The sequence below is a fragment of the Phaenicophaeus curvirostris genome, chromosome 4 (genome assembly GCF_032191515.1).
Source record: "Phaenicophaeus curvirostris isolate KB17595 chromosome 4, BPBGC_Pcur_1.0, whole genome shotgun sequence".
Taxonomy (NCBI): domain Eukaryota; kingdom Metazoa; phylum Chordata; class Aves; order Cuculiformes; family Cuculidae; genus Phaenicophaeus; species Phaenicophaeus curvirostris.
In genome coordinates, this window is record NC_091395.1 from 51,131,198 (window position 1) to 51,147,411 (window position 16,214).

The 16,214-nt window shown below is 38.6% G+C and overlaps 1 protein-coding gene across 3 annotated transcripts in view; it reads right to left on the reverse strand.

Annotated features, from left to right (window-relative positions):
* The window catches only part of ATP10D (ATPase phospholipid transporting 10D (putative)), a 38,498-nt gene that overhangs the window by 11,726 nt on the left and 10,558 nt on the right, over positions 1-16,214 (reverse strand). The window contains exons 4-15 of one of the 3 annotated variants that reach the window (XM_069856095.1): positions 14,895-15,159; positions 13,946-14,140; positions 10,786-10,990; positions 10,468-10,553; positions 9,539-9,645; positions 8,672-8,803; positions 7,722-7,849; positions 7,323-7,575; positions 5,636-5,871; positions 4,785-4,973; positions 2,146-2,761; positions 668-777 (exon numbers count right to left, since the gene is read on the reverse strand). In XM_069856095.1, the coding sequence (XP_069712196.1) occupies positions 668-777; positions 2,146-2,761; positions 4,785-4,973; positions 5,636-5,871; positions 7,323-7,575; positions 7,722-7,849; positions 8,672-8,803; positions 9,539-9,645; positions 10,468-10,553; positions 10,786-10,990; positions 13,946-14,140; positions 14,895-15,154 (2,517 nt within the window). In that variant the 5' untranslated portion in view covers positions 15,155-15,159. Of the gene's footprint in view, positions 1-667; positions 778-2,145; positions 2,762-4,784; positions 4,974-5,635; positions 5,872-7,322; positions 7,576-7,721; positions 7,850-8,671; positions 8,804-9,538; positions 9,646-10,467; positions 10,554-10,785; positions 10,991-13,945; positions 14,141-14,894; positions 15,195-16,214 lie in introns of those variants that run through there. The other 2 variants (XM_069856094.1, XM_069856096.1) reach the window with 2 other exon arrangements.

A 16,214-nucleotide genomic window follows, 5' to 3' on the forward strand; every position in this document is an offset into this window, starting at 1 on the left:
AACAGAACTCAAGGCCTGATCTGGGTCAATTTACAAATTCCTCCTGAAAAATCATAAGGATAAACAAAATCATAGAATTATATAATGGTTTGGGTGGGAAGGGTCCTTAAAAATCATCTAGTTCCAAGCCCCTGCCATGGGCAGGGATGCCTCCCACTAGACCAGGCTGCTCAAGATCCCATCCATCCTGGACTTAAACACTCCCATGGAGAGGGCATCCACAACTTCCCTGGGCAACCTGTGCCAGCACCTCATCACCCTCATCATGCAGAATTTCTTCCTAATGTCTAGGCTAAATATTCCCCTCTCCAACAAAAAGCCACTCCCCCTTGTCCCATCACATGCCCTTGTGAAAAGTCCCTCCCCAGCTTCCCTGTAGGCCCCCTTCAGGCACTGGAAAGCCACTCTAAGGTCTCCCTGGAGCCTTCACTTCTCCAGGAAGAACAAACCCAACTCTCTCAGCCTGTCTGCATAGCAGAGGTGCTCCAGCTCTTTGATCATCTTTGTGGCCTGTGCTGAAACCACTGACTCCCCCAACCCAGGTGTAGGACCTTGCACTTGGCCTTGAAGCATCTGTTCAGAAGTGATGATATCTGCTCCGCTGGTATACCACTCAAGTCAGTCACAGACTGGAAACATTCTTGAAAATATGTATTAAAATGAATACCTTCTTAGCAATACACAGAGTGCGCAGTCCTCTTCTGGCATAGTCATCCAAATGCTTCTGAGTTCTTTCTTTGATCTTGTTTTGTTCCATTTCTGAATTATTAGTACCTGCTATCATACAAAAAGCAAAGAAAAAATAAACATGCATTCTTAGATCTTCAAAATTTTCTGCTAAATTTAACCTAAATATCTTTTAAAAATACCAAAATTACAATAGGTTTATTTTATCTATAAACATACTGTCATATTTCCATGATATACTGTGGCTGCATCTATACGGAGCATGCAGGGTGCCAGTCTCCACAAGCAGTGAGGGGGAACTCATCCGGTTCTGATGCATCTTTTGATGCCACTAACGAATTTTTTTTCTAAAATTAACTGGGGCCATAGACAACCAAGCAGCTTTACTGCCACTGGTCTAGTGGGAGGGAGCTAAAAGGACAGTCTCAGAAAACAACCTATTTTTAAAATAACTATTAAGGGGTGGACTATTCAGACAGGCATTCGACTCACCTAATTTTGGACATGCAGAAGTTAGTTCCAAATTTACTTTGAGAATCAAATAGGAGAAGCACATCCAGACATGAAATTAGCCCCCAGTAAGATTTTGGAGGTACTATTTCTGCCCCATGGCCTACAGAGACTTTTTGTCTAGACTTTAGATGGCTAATGTTGGCCAGATATGGGACATACAAACCAAACTCTTTTGCAGAAAGCAAGCCTTTAAAAATAATTGCTTCATATTATTTTCTGAACCATTAAAAAAAAACAACCTTGGAACATCTTCTGAACTTAAATATGCTTAGGTATTTATTTCTAACATACACAGACAATACGTCCTCTTTGCTGCCTTCAGCTAAAAATCAATGACTGTTAAAGAGTGTACGAATGTATCAGTTAGTGCTTAAACAACACAGTGCATCCCTCCTGTGGCAAATTCAAAAAACGTTTACCCTTGGACAACAGGGCCCAGCAGGAGGCACGACACAACTTCACAGGTATTATTAACAACTTGAAACACAGAAACAGTCAGTAGTCAATGGGAAAAAAACCTCAAAAAGCATGATGGGTGACTTCTGCTGCCAATACCTTTCTCCAACAGCTCAGAAACACTAACATATGTAAAGGCCAGAAAGTTCTCATTCTAATGAACAGGTCTCACTGTGTAGCAAAGCCAACTATTCAAGCAAGTGATCTTACTTTATGACTGGAAATTCTTCAGCTGGCTCCAAAGGGTCTGCTTAAGACACCACTATATCCTTTGAATAACAGCTGCTTCTCTCTTCTCAGTTCACACCAGCACATAGTACAGCCACATCTAGTTGACAACCAATACTACCTTTCTGGGTTCCCAATAAGGAACTATTCACAGTTAATAGCTTTGCTTGGTTACTTGTCTCTTCCCATGAATCAGGCCATCTGTTCAACTGTACTGAAGAACAACAAAGGTGAGCAAAGAATCAGAAGTTCTATAAATACCTCCAGATGCAGTTCTCAACAAATCCATTATGACTGAGTCTGCACCTTTTGTGTACACCACCACTTTGTTGGAGACTGGATGCCGAACCACCACTGACATTCTTTTCCGCACTGAATCGAAAGGCAGGATATGTAAAAGCTGAAATGTTAAAGATCCTAGGCCTGCAAAGTTCACAGTTACTTGATCTGGAGTCCTAGACTGTAAAATACATTTATAAGCCTTAGCAGCATGAACCAAGGCTGCTTCATCTGGACTCTCAGCTTCATAACATAGTTTAGGTAAGGGAGACAATTCAACAGATGGCACAGCAGTGTTGTGTTCACAGCCAACAGCTGCATTCACCATATCTAGTTCTTGAGCCACTTGGGAATCTTCTGGGCTGTCGGTACTGTGAGGTTCAGCAGCCCTTCGAGCAGCTCCATCCAAAGCAGGTGAAACCAGTTTAATTCTGAAAACAGACAGTTTGCTCACAAAACTACTGGGGCTTTCAGACGATGAATCTTTTACACCTGGAAGAGGGGAGGAACTTAGTCTCCTGATTGACAACCTCTGGAACATCTGCCTGATTTCGTCAAGTGACTTAATAGGCATTCTACCCAGCGAAGAAAGTTGCATCTGGAAGAGAACAGTTAGAGAAATCATTTATGTTAAATTCTTCATATTTCATTTCATTAAAGAAGCATTAAGGTAGCTTCAAACTATGTATGTTTCTTAATGAATGCAGCATTTTTAAATTTACTGAGTGTGATTGCTTGTAATAAAAACATAACAATATAAGTACATTAAACAGTTTCTCTAAGAGCTTCAGTATTCAAACCTAAAGAATTGTAAAAATACTTCAGATCTGAAAACTGTATACATTCCAAGTTTGCTTCATGACTCCATGTAATGCTTCTCTTTAGAACTGTTCCAGTAAATAAACAGTTAGTATGGTAATGTAACTTTTAAAAGTTGTGGCAAATGGAACTAAATGCCCTACTTCTTGTTTTGAATTAGCAAGATACTTCTGAAGAATAATCCTACTCGATACCCCTCACTGTAACTAGCTAAAAGTAGTACATACAGTAGTATGTAATACTAAAAGTAGTAGCTAGAAGTAGTAAATACAGTACCATATCAATATTTTTTTAACATCCAAATTTAAAACAAAAGACAGTTCCCCTGTCATCAATATTATAAAATAATTGGCTTACAATTACTCACAACAGTTAGGCAGTTAACAGCTTATAAACAAGGAACAAGGCATGTAAGGCTGACATTCATTACTCCTTACTGGTCAATAGCTGAGAATGAGTTCTCCTTTGCCACTGGAAGGCATGAAAGTAAGGACAAACACTGGCTTCAGTTCTACTGCAACTGCAAGCAAGTTGTGGTGTGTCTCCACTCAGCATCATAGAAAGAGACAAGGCAACACCAAAACTTCCATTGCCTTGAGCACCTTCATGTCATTTTCTAACCCTGAATTCAGAAACCTCCTGCCACACTCCCAACCTACCTACTAGTGAGTTGGATGTCTTCTCCCCTGCTAGTGAGTTATCCAGAAATATTATTCTCAGAAAAAGAGAATCTCACCGGTATATTTTTCTATACCATTTTTAAGGAATGACTGATTAGTAACTATGAACGCAGCTACTTCCATCCACACACAGAACTGCACGCTGCCTACTGTGCTTTATGGGAATGCCTGGAAGCATACTAAAATACCAGGCTTATTTACACTTTATACTACACAAGGTACCTTTTGGGAATGTCTCCAGCCATGGCAGGAGATTCACTGCCTAAACAGACATCTCGTCCTGTATGTCATAAACATTTTTTTCAAAAAAGAAAGTAAACAAATAGAAATCACCAGAGGATGGGGGGAAAGGAAATCAAAGTTGAACAAAATGGAATGCAGTTATGAAAACCCAACCATAAAAATGAAGATTTGAAAGAGACAGTAGTATCTTTAGAAAACTGTTAGATTATGAGCTCTGAAAACAAAAAGTGGTCTGAGGAAGACTTAAACACACTCCAGATCATTAAATGAGGAAAATCTAGCAAATGCACTATACTTTTAAGGTTAGACCACTTTATGTCATACTGCAAAACATTTTTTCTTCAGATGAATACACAAACAAAACCTGGTCTCCCATACTTTTGCTGAAACTATGTGTAAAGACAGAGTACAGGCAAGAGCATTCTCAGTTCCAGTATTCTAGGATTCTTCTCAGATTACTCTTGTCTTTCAGGCAACAAGACCTTATTTTTAAAGGTAACCTGGGTGTTAGTGTACTCTTAAAGGAAGCTATACAAATATCTGGAAAAAATAAGAAGAATATAGAAAAAATCACGAGTGCAATTTAATCTCAAAAATACGTCTTGTAAAAGCTCTGAACAGTCTCTACACAAAACCAAAATACTGAAGCCAAGTTATTCTGCATCGGAAAAACATCACCAGCACTATATTACACAGCAACTCATCGACCTCTGTGGGTTTGCAGTAATCCCTTTCTTTCTAACACGACAAACCGATAGGGGAGAAAAGTATAATTTTTTAAAGGTCAATTTATTGGTTTTTTTTTCCGTTTGTAATCAAACCAAAAGGGGCTCATTTATTTATGAATATGGCTAAACATGCAAAATAAGGCCTTCTTACCTTCTGATGTGGCTTATTGGGGCCTGAAACTACAACAGTGTTACAGACTGACAGCGCAAGAAAGAATTCAGTGATGTACATTGTCTCCAAAGCTAACTCGCTTCTATCTTCTTCTGATTGTTGATAGAAATGAGAAGAAATTTGACTGAACTTCTCCCACAGTTCTGCGTCTGGTATGACATCTGTTTCCTAATGAGGGAATGAAGAAAGCCATCCATTAGGATACAAGCCTAATCTCAGTCTCTAGAGGTTAAATCAATTACAGATGAAGTATAGAAGCTCACACAACTTCCTTCCTGTCAGATGCTGAGCTGGTTATACTAGGAAACAGAGGAGCACACTGGTGTCTTCACTGCCTTGTTCTAGCCCATTGAAAATAGCAAACTTCATGCTCAGACAGGTAAACAATAGAGCCTTAGTTCCCAGACACTTCAACAGAGATTAAGTGTGCTATTTAGACACCTTCAGGTACAGAAGCAGAGTTTTACCTCTTGTACTCACTAACAAATAATTGTCATCTAGCTATTTCCTATTACAAATAAAAGGAAATGCTAGGAACGTCTTAAAACAAAAACCCCAACTGCTACCAAGATAAGGCTGGTCATTTTAGCTGAAGCGGTCATGGACTCACAGAAGCAAGAATCAAAGCATACACACTCATGACTCACTGAATATCTGCAATGTCAGCTGCACATAGGATGCAGCCCAATCAACCATGGGAGGCTTTGGTTTTGATGGAACAGAGAAACGATTTCTTAAATGACAAGAACTTTGATCAAATGGCTGTAATAAGATATTCCTTCATGAGTTACTTCAGAAATTTAGCACCAAACTCAACAGCTTTTACTTACAAGTGGGCTGCTGAATGCCACATGTCCTGAGTGGGTAACATCACCTGTTCCATCTTCCCTTCCTAACACAGGGTAACTACCAGACAACTGATTCAAAGACTTCCTCTTCAAAGGTTCATTCACAGTTTTGCAGTTGTGCCCCTGCCATTTTGACATATGGGTCGAAGAACCACTCTGACGGTCAGCTGAATCCTCATCCTTTGAATCCATCTCTTGATAGGATTCCAACCTCTTTGCTGTGGAAAAGGAATAAAATAATATTGTTCCATGAGCAAAAAAAAACTTGTCTAAAACACTGCCTGGAGGTTCAGGAAACAAAATTTTAAAGTAAGGAACAATAAGATGCCAGCCAGCCACAGCTACATCATTTGCACTACTCTTTGGTTTATCTCTTCTGGAATACCTTCCCTTTCTTTAGGAAATGTTCTGAAAAATATACTCTTTATCCAAGTTGTTCATTCAGCAAGTTTAAAATTTAAAAGTATTTCTTCCCACTTGCCCTATAAAATTTTAAAAATATGTGCTGAAATTACTGTAAAAATGGTTTGCAGCCATCTGCTTCTGCAACACAAAGAAGGGCTAAACCGATTCATTGTTGTGACCAGCAGGGTGTGCTTTATGCTCACAGTTGTGAGCATATGCACAGCAAAACCAGAAAAAGGGCTCAATACACAGCTGTGCTTCACATGTCTACCTATCAGCATCTCACTTTTGATCCCATAAGGAATACTTGAACTACCCACCAGCAAAAAATCAATTGTCTGCAGCTACTGGGACTTGTATACAGTAACAGTAATAAAAACTTGGGGGTTTTATCTAATTAATAAAATAGGTAATTGAATGAAAGACTTCATATCACTCTGCCCAGTTTTCGCTTGTGTCTTGTGCCATATCTTCTCCTGGCTCCCAGAGGGCCTCAAGTAGGCTCTCAAGAAAAGTATACTGAAACATGCTACAGATGTTAGACCAGAGGGCAGCAACTATCCAGTAACACTGCTTGTTGACTTTTTAGCTAACAATAAACAGGTGTGTAAGATACAAGTAAGAATACAAGTCATTACTTTTGATGGAGGTATCTTTGTATCCTTAACACACGCATCTGCTTGACTTGTATTTTAACATTACTGTTAAAGCTCTGACTTCAGTATGCATTTTATCTGGGTTACCGTACCATCAAAGGCAACAGTAGGTTGAAATGAAGCCTTACTTTATGTAGTATATATACTACATAAACATGGTACACTGCTAGGGCAGTCAACAGGATGTCTGAACCCTAAAATGGTAGGTAAGCATTGGCACTGCAGTTGAAGAAAAAAAGAGAGGAGAGACTAGAGTTTGATGTTCTGGACTTCGAACACTGCAAGGAGAAAAGCGAAACACAGTAGGTGTGATTACTTCAGAGTGAGTAAAGAATATTTTCTTTCTGGTACCAAATATGTTGGAACTTAAGTAGCTGCAAAGCAGCACCTTACATACAGCCTTCAAGTCTCTCAACACACAATATATGAAAGGATCCAAATAAAGGGGAAAGATGGACAGCTATTATTAGGATCAGTCTTAATTTGTATCTTCCATTGGTGTGTATTGCCACACAAACCTCATGAAGTCCACTAGACTCCTATCAAAACTCTTAGCTTGTCTTGGAAAAGAAAAATAATCCATTGTGAACACAGGTTTAGTATCTTACCATTTTCCTCATGGCAATACTCCTGTCCTGCAATGCTGCATCTCCGAAAAACCATCTTATTTTCAGTGAGAGTTCCAGTCTTGTCAGAGAAAATATACTGAATCTGGCCAAGGTCTTCAGCAATATTAAGTGCTCGACATTGTATTGTTGAGTCTGTTTTCTCATGGTAAAAATCAATGTCATTCTGTATTAAAAAAATTTGTCCCAATTTGACAATTTCAATTGAAACATAGAGAGAAATTGGGATCAACACCTACCAAAATAAAACACGTGGATTAAATAAAACCAAACTCTTTGGATAGCTACAAACATGAAGTAGCTCTACTGAAGCCAAAGAGCTACTTCAAAGATATACATGAGATCAGAATATGACCCATGTTCAAAGCAGACCAAAGTTACCTGTAATAAAATGATCATTGTCCAGAACATATTGAACCCTGCTAATGCTGGAGGAATCGATTTCCCATCTGGCTCAAGGATGTTAAAAAAAGGTATTTCCGAATACCTACTTAACCAAATTCCATGGCCTTGAAAACAAGAACAAGATAAAGTGAGTCAGTTTTATGTAAACTGTATCACAGTTCAGAGTCATGGTGTTCAATGCTGTTCTCTGCAGTTCTCTACAAGTTTTAAAGTACTATTTTTTTCTCTTGAGTTTTTCCTCAACAGGAACCCCATTAAAAGTAAGTATCAATATGCACATGAATAAATACTTTACATGCATTTCTATCAACAGCAAATTTATACAGCATATCTCAAAACTAAAGGAATACTAACTACACCTGATAAACACTTTTTTTTCCCCAGAAAAAACTCTAGCAATTAATTGTTTTACGCTTGCTTCTCCAGGCTTTAGTTTAACTGTGAACATCATGCCATCTTTATTAAGTGTAGTCTGAAGAAGTTTTTTTAAATGTTTAAAAATATATATTTGATTTGTCATAAAACTTATTCTGTTTATTCTAGCTCACTCTTTAATCAATCCCTAAAATATCAAGTCCTTGCAACTATAGTCACACCACAATGATGTATGTGCATCGCAGTTTACCTGAAAAATCTTAAAAGAACGTAGGAGTTTCACAGAGTAGCTTGTGAGAACAGAGAACTGAATTGGAGAAACAGTTTCCAGACCTAAGAACTTGCACTATGAACACATTTCTGTACCATACTCCAGATTTAACATGACAACATGAACTAAAATCTGACAGCATTCTCAACTGCTAGGGAATCACAGACGGATAAAGGCAGTTTCTGAGACGGGCTGTTAAAATGAATCATCCCCAAAACAAGACACTAAGCATTGTAAGCTAAGAGAGGAAAGTAGCAGGAGCGTGCAGATTCTCACTTACCTATTGCACCAGTTAAACACATTAAAATTAGAAGCAGAACACACCAAAGAATATCAGTGTTCACTCTTCTTTCCAATTTACTGCGCTTGTAATGAGGGCCACTGTTATTCAGCATGGCTTTGGTTTCATGACCTGTAACCACAGCACAGACTTATATTCTCTAACCACAGGTATCAGAACCACCAGTGCTTTGTGTTTCTAAAGCTCTGGGTAATTGGACGCTTCTGTTAATTAATATTTGAACAGTGATCATAAATATGAGCAAACTAACAGTTCCTGCTATATATGAAATCTATCCTAAATAAAACTGAACAAACAAGCTAAAATCTGTCACATACACATTGATTTTTATACTGTCAGTAATATTCCTTCCTATAAAAACAATCTTATTCTTGGTGTTTTCTATATTTTTAGTATTTTCTACAAAATCCCGCATCTGCATTTCAACAGTTTGGCTGGATATATTATATAGATTAGTTTAAAAACCTCTGCCCTTTGATAGAGAACACTGAAGAACAGCACTAGCTTCAGTTTTTGACCAGAAACAAATCCTAAGCAAGCCATGTACCTCCACACCCATATCAAAACCTGGGTTTACCACTGCAACTCGCAGTTGAGGACAAGGACCTTTTCACATGGAACAGAGCTGGCCTCCCACAAACAATCAGACATATCAGTTCTTTAAATTGTTAAACCTGAACAAACTTAATCCAGATACGCATTCTTAACGTCTCCAGCTACAGCTGCCTTCTGCTGCATTCAAGCTTTTTCTCTCCTAATTCCTCTTTGTACGAGGCATTTTCTCAGGGCATGTAACTCTTATATTGTTTGGAAGGCAATTTGCAAAAGCCAGTGTGCTTCACTAACCTGCATACACCACTATGCCTACAACAGCTTCTGTGTTTCTTACTGTGCATCCTCGGAGAAGTAAGTTTTCCTTGCTGAGGCCCACTCGATCCTCATTTGAATGCTCACTGAAAAAAAGCACATTATTTCATCTGTAGGATGTCAGCAATTACTAGTCAGGGAGCACATTTCCCAAAGAAGCTGCTAGTCATTGACTGCCATTCTGACATTTCTGAATGGGGTAACATGCATGCAGACCACCTTAGAAAATTCAGGCATGTAGGCACTGTACTGAAATTTTCTTGTATTTACAAGCCTAGTGTTTGCTAGCTGGCATATGAGAAATAGGCAACACTGTTTAAAAGAGCTCAAGACAAACACCAGAAGTCAAAGCCTGTGGCTTGCACTTGGATTGCTAACATCAAAAAAAAAGTGAACTAAATACAAAATTCTATTTTAAGTATACTGTGGAGCATTGTTACACCTGGAGGAATACTGTCAGTGCAGGCAGGCCCACTGTTCCTGAAGATTTTTCCTCAAGGACTAAGATTTATGTATATTTATTTTTCTTTTCACGTTTCTAATGTGTCACTTCCCACAGGGAATACAGACATTATAATTCTCCAAAACTGATTATTAGTTACCCTATCGAAACACCCTTGAAACAGGTATTTAAAATATGAATATACAATTGCAAAACAGCCTGAACTAAGATGTTCAAAATATTCAATATAATATAAAAAGCAGCACTGGGCTTTCCCAGTTCACGATCTACTGCCCAGAAAGTCCTTCTGGAGCTTTATCATTTGCACTTCACTTAGAAATGTAGTGGTGCAAGCTGACTTCTATACTATATTGTCATTATTTCTTAAAGAAAACATTATAAGCCCTCTGAAAATTAGTAAGAGCATCAAAGCAAGTGACAATAAAGAGACACCAAGCTTACTTACATGAAGCCTCGGAAGCAATTGAGGTCGTCGTTAGGACTTTCACACTCTATTCTACTGAAAAATTGTTCTGGATCTATTTCAGAGACCTAAAGATATAGGAAAAAAAACCCCAGAGAACTCAGACAAAATGTGATGGAACTTAAAATATCATAAGTTCATAGGATGATATATTATTTTGTTAGTCATGTTAATTTGTTTACACATGGGGATTGCTGTGCTATCAAGGACTAGGCAATCTAGAGGGCTGGGCTGTTTGGGTTTTTTTTAGTTGACTGTCATGTCAACTTTCTTACACCACTAGAAATGCAAAATTATCACCTGCTCTGAATATCCTCTCACCACCTGCCTCTGCTTTAGATTGGTTTCTCCATCAAGGCTTGCTGTTTCAATGTAACAAATCCCATCCAGGTCACTAGAATATAACAGCACCATGTCAGCAGGAATTATTTCATTACGTGAAAGCCGAATGAAGTCCCCAACATTTATGTTTTTCCAGCATTCATCTATGTATTTCTTCTCCTTCCTGAAACACACATAAAACCATTATTTTTTTTCAGAATTATAGAATTGTTAAGGCTGGAACAGACCTCTAAGATCAAGTCTAACCATCAACGCAATACCAACATTCCTACTAAACCATGTCCTGAAGCACCACATCTACATGTTTTCTGAACACTTCTGGAGGGGTGACTCCATCACTTCCCCGGGCAGCCTGATCCAATGCTTCACCACTCTCTCAGTACAGAAATTTTTTTAACATTCAATATAAATCTCCCCTGGAGCAACTTGAGGCCATTTCTTCTTGTCCTATCACTTGTTACTTGGTTGAAGAGACCAGCATCCACATCACTACAACCTCCTTTTGGGTAGCTGCAAAGAGCAGTGGGGGTCTCCCCTCCTCTTCCTCTTTTCCAGGCTAAACAATCCCAGTTCCCTCAGCTGCTCCTTATACGACTTGTGCTCCAGACCCTTCACTAGGTTTTACGCTAGAAACGCATAAACTGAAAGCTCAGAGAAACACACCGTAACCAGAAAATTATTCTAATAGTTAATTTATGCTTTCAAGTAATAAAAAAACCCCAAAACTGTGATGAGATAGTCTATTAGCTCAGGTGAACACAATTACAAAGAACCAGCTCTGGGGTCCAAGACTATTTTTCTGGGAATTACATTACAGGCACTATCCCAAAATTATTTTAGCTCTATTTAAAATTCTATTTAAAATTTAGCTCTACTTAGAATCCATGCTTCCTGTATTTTAATTTTTCTAAGAAAGTAAACACTGCTTTCCAGATGTATTTCTGGATTATCGCTTTTTCTTGCAATTACACAACCAAGAGCAACAAATCTTCTTCCCTTCTGATAGGGCCTTTCAAAACAGTCTGTCTCTCAAGATAATTAACATCTAGCAGTAAGCAAAGAATATTCATCAACCACTCCACTGATGCTCTGAATATAAATACTTGTATTTACAGACTTGTAAAATATCTTTTCCATTAATTCTGGACATAAGGTACCAAGACTCTATAATACCCAGGAAAGTTAATAAAAGCTCAGATCCACCAGCACTGAATGGAACTTCTTTATTAATATGAAATATCTAGGCACGACATACATAAATCTGAACTGTTTTCAGCTTTCCATTTATAGATGTTGTTCCGTCCTCAGCTGTGGTGAAGATTCTTCCTGGGCAACCTGTGCCAGAGCCTCACCACTCTCATCGTGAAGAAACTCCTCCTTATGCCTAGTCTAAACCTACCATTGCCTCTAGTCTTATCACTACATGCCTTTATAAAATGCCTCTCCCCAGTTTTCTTGTAGGCCCCCTTCAGGTACTGGAAGGTCACTATAAGATCTCCTCGGAGCCTTCTCTTCTCCAGGCTGAACGACCCCAACACTCTCATCCTGTCCTTGTACAGAAGGTACTCCAGCCCTCAGATCATCGTTGTAGCCCTCCTCTGGACCTGTTCCGACAGTTCCATATCCTTCTAACGTTGAGGATTCCAGAACTGGACACAATACTACAGGTGAGGTCTCACAAGAGAGGAATAGAGGGGCAGAATCACCTCCCTCGACCTGCTGGCCACGCTTCTTTTGATGCAGCCCAGGGTAAAGCTGGCCTTCTGGGCTGTGAGGGCATACTGCTGGCTCATATCAAGCTTCTCATCAATCAGCACTACCAAGTCCTTCTCTGCAAGGCTGCTCTCAACACATCATCCCCCATCCTGTAACGAAACAGTAAATTGCCCTGACCCAGGTGTAGGACCTTATGATTATGAGCTAGCTTTTGAAATGCCAATAGAGTATGGCAATGGCAGAAAGCTGGAGAGTCCACTTTCTGAGTAAACCGTTACATGTGTTGCGATATATGTAGTACAAGACTGCAAACCTATTGCATGGGCTGATGAAGGTGATGTCCACAGTACAGAGTTTAGGGTTTGACATAACCACCTAATGCATTTAAGATTTTAGAAACGTTGATTTTCAGTGTATTGCCTTCACTAGGGAATGGTGTGTCTTTAATGAAAAGAGGAAACTTTAAATGTGGTTTGCCACCACAGCAACTACTGTATGTTACTGCTCAGTCCTTACTGAATTTATTAATGTGCCTAACTGCCAATCAGTGCTGTCCTACAGCTGCTATTTGTGTTGGCTACTACAACACAGGAAAAGCAATGTTTTGCAAAATACTTGCTTCCCTGTATGACCAGACAGCATGCAAGAAAAGATAAAGGAAGTACAGTGGAACCTTTTTCCTGTATTTTAGAGGCTTTGAATGAGTCTCAGAACATCTTTTTATAACACACATAAAAGAAAAACAAAGATGCAGGCAGCACTGGCATGCATTAAAAGAAGTTTTTTGCTAGTTAATTTAGAATATTACCAGTTTGCATTCCTGTCATTTTACTACCTATGCATAACTGCCTGCCAGCAAACCTCTCACCACTAGCATGCTCCACCTGCACCTACAGTCTGTAACACTTCGATCCAGCAGTGTGGAACAGATGCTAACATTTGTACGATAACACATCACGCACTCAAACAGAAAACTATCTCATTCTGTTTGTGAAAATGAGCACATCCTGATACCATTAATGAGCTTTAATAATATAAACAGATGTTACATGCAAAAACGTTTTACTAGTCAAACTGCCTTGGTTAATACAGTACAAACTCATGCAAGAACATTCTTGCCCCAACAAAAATTTTATTTTTCAGCAAATCTTGCACTAATTTGATATCCATTTAGCAAAACCAGCAATCAAGACTCTATTAGACTAGTCTATGAGCAAACTGACCTAATTAGACACGCTTTCAGCAGGTGGTTGGAGTCAATGACCTCTACAGACCTCTTCCAACTTAATTATTTTATGATTATATGAGTGTCCAGGAAGTAATCCAAAAGATTGACCAACTTCTTTTCACATATACTCATAATCAATAATAATAATAAATCAGAAAGGCTGCCGTTTCTTACCTGCTATATACTTTGGTTAGTAAGTTGTTTATCTGTTTATCCATTTTGTACTTTGAGTAATCTTCTAAACCATCTTTCACTGCAATAATTATCAAAACCACTGCTAGAGGTAGCATTGCAATTTCTTTTTGGAAGGCTTCCACCAGAGGAACCCAATTTAGGATAACTAGAAATAGGAAATACAAATTGGCAAATCTGAAACAAAGAAAACATACAAGTTAGCTGTGCTAACAGACAGTCATCTTTATTCCCTCAGTCCATGCTATTTAGACAAGGTTAGCAGTAATTTTCCTTTTCTTCACTCCAGGTGAAGAACTAAGTATCCACAATGGTTTTTACTCTCCAGTCAACAGGTTACTTAGCTGCACAGTTGCTTAGTATGCATGATCAGATGATGCAGAAACCAAGAATTTTCCTGTATTTTCAAACCTGTGCTCCAGGCATATGTCTTCTAGTAAGGCTCTGGTGAACTTGCACTCAAATTTCCAGGTCTTTTAAACTTAATTTTATCACTTCCTGGGAGAGATGAAATGTTTTTCAAAGGGAGCCTTCCTACAACTTTCCTGCATAACTTTGCAAATCATCAGTTCTCCAAACAGACGGAGGATTAAAAAAAAAAAAAAAAAAGGTAAAAGAGAAAGACACAAGGAAAGAGGAGAAATACATTTGCAGAAAATGATCTGAAAATCCTACTGCAAGATTGCTGTGTGGCAGTGCTCCAAGAGTAAGGAATATTTCAACAATCTGAACAACACAACGAGTGGAAATACATAGCCCAACACCAATGTTACTCAAGAGACTTTGGCCAAATAACACAGGTCTTTTCAGAAGTAATAGGCAGGTCAAGAGGAAGAACTGGTTTTGAATACCCATCTATACAGTAACACATACATTTAAATAAAAGGATTTAATTTCAGAAGAATTACCACAATCAAAAGGAGTTCATTACCTGTGAAATTGTTCAAATAAATTCCGTGGTAAAAAATTCAATAAAGTATATTTAGTAGTCTGTATTTTGTTGTTCATGTACAGTTTTGATACTTTTTCATACTCTTCCTTAAAATGTCCCAAACAGGGTATCACTATCCTATGTTTGCCAATAGTTTTTGATGGCTGATGGCACTTGTTACGTGAATTGCTGCTGTCTTCTCCACCTGCAGATATCAGTCGCTGCCAACGGTACCTGGCCCAGCGGATGGGATCTGCCATTATGCCTGAAATACTTTATAATTCAAGAAGCATCCTCTATCTAGAAACATGTTAAAATACATAAGTTGAGTAATAATCCCATAAAGGCTTTTCAACTAAAAAGTGACAGTTACAGTTTTGAATAAACCTAGGAAAGAAATAATTTACACATTTTAATTTAAATAACCCAGACATTTAGTAGCTTATGTGAAGTCAGGAACCTCTGCTTCAAAGACTGAATTCACCTCAACTTCATCTGCCCTTTCAAGATCCCAGAGTTTAATTACTTTGTTTAAAATGCACAATATTTTTGTAATAGCACCTCATGTAAGCAGCCTACTCATCAGTTTCGCTTGCTGTAGTATGGTGAGAAGGTAGACAAGCTGCAAATTCTGCTGAGAAAGCATTTTGAAAGGAATCCTTATCTCAGACAGTCCAATCCTTACTGATGGTTAACAACATTTACTAAACTCAGAAGTCAACAATACAGCAACAGGCATCTGTCTGAGTACAGCCTTAGACCCGAACTGAGGAATTGTCAGTGAAAGGCACTAAGTGGGAGTCTAGGTTAACTCTCTGTGGCCAACTCTCGACATGCAGCCTAACTGTAACCCTAACCCTCCCCACCAACACAGCAAGTTGTCCATTTTTGCTAAGTAGCTATCATGAACAAAATAACTTCTCCTACTGAATTAGAAACAGCTTTGAGAATTTTTGTCAGCTGACAGAGGATGATGAACTGCCAATATTTCTCCTTTATTCACATCAGCTGACCTCTAGCAATCTACCCAGGAATTTGTCTCCTAAAGAAAGCCAAAGTTCATAAGCATAGGTGATAATCACTTTATCGAATCACCCATCACAGTCAGAAAAGGACTTTTACACACACAAACAACACTTTACTAGAAGACCAAAACTTCTGTTTTTAACAAGAGAGGTTCTTTTACAATTTACAGCAAGTTTTAAAAACTAATAGTTGCTACATTTCTTGTACTATTTCTTCCACAGAACAACTTATCTTACATTTGTTGAAAGCTGTAACTTGCATGAGCCCCGAATCACCAGAACAGCTACTTCTTGC